This window comes from Hydra vulgaris, chromosome 13, assembly GCF_038396675.1.
Source record: "Hydra vulgaris chromosome 13, alternate assembly HydraT2T_AEP".
Lineage (NCBI taxonomy): Eukaryota > Metazoa > Cnidaria > Hydrozoa > Anthoathecata > Hydridae > Hydra > Hydra vulgaris.
In genome coordinates, this window is record NC_088932.1 from 17,092,501 (window position 1) to 17,098,475 (window position 5,975).

The 5,975-nt window shown below is 26.9% G+C and overlaps 1 protein-coding gene across 1 annotated transcript in view; it reads right to left on the reverse strand.

Moving 5' to 3' along the window:
- LOC105849343 (deoxyribonuclease-1) overlaps positions 1–5,464 on the reverse strand; it is a 37,754-nt gene extending 32,290 nt beyond the window's left edge. The window contains exon 1 of the mRNA XM_065816639.1: positions 5,311–5,464. Within this exon, the coding sequence (XP_065672711.1) occupies positions 5,311–5,360 (50 nt within the window). The 5' untranslated portion in view covers positions 5,361–5,464. The remainder of the gene's footprint in view (positions 1–5,310) is intronic.
- Positions 5,465–5,975: the final 511 nt, after the last annotated feature.

The window sequence follows — 5,975 nt, forward strand, 5'->3', positions numbered from 1 at the left end:
TATCCCTTATTGTATGAAGAATTTATGAGGCAACCATTTTGTTCAACAAATGAAGCCATAAGACAATCTAAAACTCACTGGGTGGGTTGACAGGTGGCTGCAGCATAATAGATCCTGTCTATAATGTATGAGCTTCAAGCCTTTTACAAATGTTGTTGTTCTTGTCATGTTTAAGATAGCAATTTAATGCTAATGTTTACTTCTTAGTATTATTTGAAAATTACACCTATTTATTCACTAATCAAGACACTATAGCATTATTAAGTCTACGCTCAATCTTTCTACTTATTTTTGATAAGTTATATCACACTTGATTTGAAACTTTTATTTCTTATATTTTTTTATTTCTTCAGGTATTGAATTATATAACTTGAGTCCATTAGAGAAAACTGATTTCTGCCCACTTATATTGTTTTTCACTTCTATATGAAAATTATTTGCGTTTCTGGTATTGCATTTATGTAAGTCACCGTTCTTTCTGAACATATTTACATATATTTTATTATTTGGATTTGTCATTACGACACAATGTAAAATGAACAACAACCAGTATAGTAAAACTACAAAAAATGTTTTTAGAATGATTGACTGATAAAAACCCATTCTGTATTCATGACAAAATTCTACACTTTATTGTCAACAGATATGATATTGTTCAATAATAAAGAAAGTATAAACTGTGAGCTAGCTGAAAAGGTTATAAGATAAAAGATAACGATGAACCTTAGAGAAAAAGTATGGTGTTATTCATCATTTATCCTAATTAATAATTATAAAACAACAATAATAATATCTTTTGTATATAATATTATTTGCTAATTAAATTTATAAATATTTCAATATATATCAAAATATCTTATTTGTTTCACACAGGGTATAAATGAGGTATTTTGGTAGTTAGCGGCCTTAAATAATATAATTTTAAAAAAACGGTGTTTATAATAAATAAAAAATATTTAAAAAGATAATATAAATAGATAATATTAAGTTCTAGATTTATAAAAAATCGAATAAAGTTATTAATTTAGAAATATAAACAATGATAATATCTAAAATAAATATTTCGAATGTTTTTAGATTCTCTACGAACAAGAGCGTTTAAAAATCAGGGGGTGTTCAAACAAATTTCTGAAATAAATTTCATAAATTTGTTTGAACACTCCCTGATTTTTAAATTAGAATTATATTTAAAAAATCTTTAGAGTTTTTATTAAATATGAAAAATGACCCCTACTGAAATGAACACTTAAGTATTATTTATTATATCTCTATTTTTGTCAACTATATATTTTTTTAATAATTGGCAACCGTTTAGTCATTCATTTTGAAACCTCACTGTTATGTGAATAGCGAAATTCGGTTTTGGTTTCGGTCGAAATTTCCATGTAAACCGATACCAAAATTTTAGTTTCAGTACTTTTTATAAATTCGGTAAGAAACAAAATTTCGGTTGAAAAATATACCAAAAACAGAAATTTCAAATTTGTATGATTTTACCATTTCTAAATGGAATTTTAAGTCCATCGTTAACAAATTACTTAACTTTCAGTTAGTAAGAGTTCATTTTTTGTAAGAATCAGGCAGTCAGTGAAAGTGACCCCCCCTAACCCCCTCTCCCAAATTGCTAGAATTTTTTTATTGATCAAAATATAGAAGAAACCTGTAGGGGAAAAAAGAAGTTTTCAAATATATTTTGCTCACTCGGAATCCGGGTTATAAACTTTGATAATTTTTAGGATTTTTTTAAAATTTTCAAGAAATTTAGTTTTTGCCACCTTTGAATCCACTTTATTGCCAAGGCAAGAAGTTGCATATAATTTTGTAGTTAATAGCAGACGTAACCCAAAAACTCTATCCAAAAAATATAAAAATATTGCGTGACACTTCCCGGTTGGCTAATTATTATAGTTAAAGTACAAAAACACTAAATTTTGACAATTTTTAATGGGAGTCATCTATTAAAAAGTGGATAATTCAATTAAGCAAAAGAAATCACTAAACGAAAAAAAATAGAAGAGACAGGCAATTAAATATATTAAGATTCTGCACTGAATTGTACCTTATCATTTGAAAGCGATGTTGAGTTAGAAGAACACATGCTATCCGGTTTTCATACAGTTTCGAAATCATTAACATCATTGGATAAAGCTTGCAGCTTGTTTGTTCATAAGATGAAAATTACATCACAACTAAACATGCCAATTTCTTCATTCTCTAACAATGTTTCTGTAAAAGAAAAACTACCACTTTGCATGAAAATTTTTGTATTTCAAGTTGGGCATTACCAGTTCGAAGTTCTTTTAATTTTTTAAATCAACAAATGACACTAGATACTTTATTCGTAGAGAAGAATCAAGTAAAAAAATGAGCCCTGAGTAGGTTCACATGCAGCTTAGAAAAGAACTTCCGCCTGATCAATATGTAACTAGCCAACAGATAAGATCTTTATTTTCAAGATAGGCATTGTTGTTATGAGTGTTTATGGTATAGGCTCTTGATAAACAATAGAAAATTTTAATATTGGCTAACCTGCCCATGCTTTATTATGAAATAAATTGATAGGTTTTTTCACGTAGTCTAGACCTAGAGAATCGCTGCGCATTCTGGTTTGTAAAAAAAATTCCTAAATTAATTTAATTTGAAGGGACTATAATGCGCTCAAAGAGTTTACCTTCAGTTATTCTATTAAATAAAATAATTTTCATCTGATTAAACTTATAAATTTTTTTGAAATTAAGTAATCAATTATGTTCTGTTGCTGTTATTCATACAAATATTAAACTCCATTTTAGATCTAAAACTATTTGCATGTAAAATCGAGCAAAATATTTTTATTAAAATATTTAAGAAGTAGCCATGAACCATTATTTAAATGTAAACAATAAAACTAGTAGAACAATAACATTGACAATTTTATGCACATTTTTGTCAGTACCTTGTATTATTTCATAGTTAAAGTATTACTCCCAATAATTGTTCTTCTAAGTTTTTTACAATCAAAACAAAGTTTATTCGAATAAAGGATTATTTAAAACACCCTGAGCAATTGTTTAACTTTTAAAGGAGCTTTCTCGATGTTACGTAATTGGGTCTTGAATTTCAAATGAGGTTTAAAAGTTGAAAATATTTTACATATTTTTACGGTTTTGTCTTTTTTCATAAAAAAATAACTTTTTGAATCACGATTTACATTTGATTACATAATCGACTTTTGTCCTTTTTATGACGCCTTAACTTAAGTTTTAATTATTAAATTATTAAAGCAAATTTTAATTGGTTTATGAGAACTTGAAAGTCAGTTATTGTTTAATATCAACAACCCCCTCATTTGCTTTACGGATATATTTTTAGATTTAAAACAATTAGTTGAAAAAACTCATCTTCTGTCTTTTATGGAAATGGTACGATGGAAATGTACGTCTCAGATAAGAAGAACTACAAAAATTTTGACCACTAAGTTGTTCTACAAACAGAACATCTATTAAAAAGTGGAACTAATTTTTAGATAACACACTGAGGCCTAAATCTTTTTTTATTTTCAACCGATTTATGACGTTTTCGTTTTCGGCCGGTTTACTTTTCGATTTATTTTATAGATTTTCATTTTCAACCGATTATCTGGTTGTTGTTTTTTACGTTGTTTTTTTTAATCTATTTTTTTTTTTTAAATTAACAATTAATAAGTTTTCCAAGCATTTATCGAACATTATACCTCCCGATTCTAAAGACGGCGCTTCAACCACAGCGCCAAGGCTGATAAATTTATCTCGTATTCAAATCAACAACAAAATATACAAAATACATACCGGAAAGATGTAGTTATAAAAGGTTGAATATTCAGTAGCTTGAAAATTCAGTAGGTCAAAAATACAGTAGGTCGATGATTTAGTAGATTAGAAAATTAGTAGTACATGTCTTAATTAGGTGTAAATATAAAAATCAAAAATTGTCGAAAACGTCATGATCTACAATTTTGGAAAATTTAAAATTAGGCTGAGTTATAAAAATATAATAGTTTGCGCGTAATAAAGTTTAATTAGCGCAGCGCATTATATAGTGAGAACATCGTATAACCATGATTTGATTTGATGACGTCATTAACATGATTTGATGACGTGATTTGAGATTACCTCTTTTTATACTTTTTATTATTTTCTTTTTATTTGAGAATATCTCTTATACGTCCGTGATAACGTAATTAGCACAGGATATATAGCAGCGCTTAGTGTAGTCAGCGCAACACTTAATACAGTAAGTTGTCTGAGTGAGTTGTTATTGAAACAATAAATCATTTTCAAAGGTTTTATAAAATAACTTGTTGAGCGAAAAATAATGTTGAAGTTTAAGGTAAAAGGTGTCTTCTGCAAATTTTCTTTTTGTTTGATAAATTAAAATTAAAAAAAAACTCAACTAACCCTGTATCTTTTAAAAAATTGTGCGCTGAGTATATTAAAATAAATATTTGTAATCAGAGGGAGGGCAATTACCGGAAAAGTGCATTTAATAATTGGTTTTAATTTGAGAGAGAGGTTCTTATTAATACGGTGTTATAAGTACGGTGTTTTCACGTTTCTGCAGATCATGGTTTTGAACAAAGAGTTATGAAGATTTTGTTTTATAAGAAAGTTTGTATAACAATTTAATGCACAAAACAAAATCTATAGGTACCTAATTAATTCCAAAAACAGTTTTATAAATAATACAACAATTGTAATTCTTTAAATATTTAATAGCAAATTTATGCTTTTAAGCTAAATTATAAATTTTACCTAGTGGCGTTTCAAGGGTTGTTAGTGCGCGTAGCCAAAATAGCAAAAATCCGCCTTTTCAAAGTAAAAAAATATACATTATTATTATTTAATTATTTTTTTGAAGCTCCTTTAATTGTTTGCGCTTAAAACAAAGCCCCATTTGGCATTCATCTCGCTACACTAATGGATTTAGCTTAAAGCAAAAATAATGACATTAAATGCAAAAAATATTGACGTCCCTATGAACACCTAACGAATTTTTTGGTGTTTAGGATTTTTAAAAAAATTTAGCAAACTTCAAGGTTAAGTTCATGCTTATGTCAAATGAGGATACTTTGCATAAAGTTGTGGTTGAAACAAAAAAGTTAATTAATTTTTCTTAAATTACATGCTTAATTTTTAGTTGTTTATTTTTAAACTTTTTAATTTGAAATAAAAATAAAAACTTTTAAAAATTCAGGCAATATAAAGTCAAACCGTTACTCGGAGGCGTCTTAGTAATAACTGTTTCTCAGTTGGTCTTGGTTATCCAAAATATATAATAAAATATACAAGTTACCTTTCCTTGATGTAACATGAAAGCAGAACCAAAAAAGCAAAGTAACGCATTTTCAACCTGAACAAATTTAAAATATTAAAATATTATAGCCAGCACAAGTTTGAGTAAATTGACACTGATAAAATTTATTTGTATCCGACAAATATCAGTCGGATACATTAAGGAATGCGTTAGTATTGTTTTTACAAAAAATAAGAAAACATTTACTGTTTTTTCGGCAATAAAAAAAATATTTTTTTTTCATCGTCATTTTGTAAGAGAAAATAAAGATATGTTTAAGTTGTTAATAATGTTTATATAAATTTTTATGAAGTTACGAGTTTCCGTGATTTTGCGCGTGATGAGATTTTTAGGAAAAGATAACAAACGGGTCATAAATCTACTTAATGTCTTTTTTTATTATTTTTTTAATTTTGATTTAATTGTTAAAATAATAGTTTTCGTCAAATAGTTTGTTTCAAATGCTGTTTTTATTATTTTTTTAACAATGAAACCACCGAACTAATAAAGTTTGTTATGTAAATTATGCAGTTCAGAATAAATTCTTTGTTTAAATAGTCTTTTATTAAAATAATTACTCTAAATAAAAATTATGTAGTGAACAGAATTTGATTGGTGGTAAAAAAGATGGGCACAAAAGTAGCTTTTTAAAGTAGGATTATTTC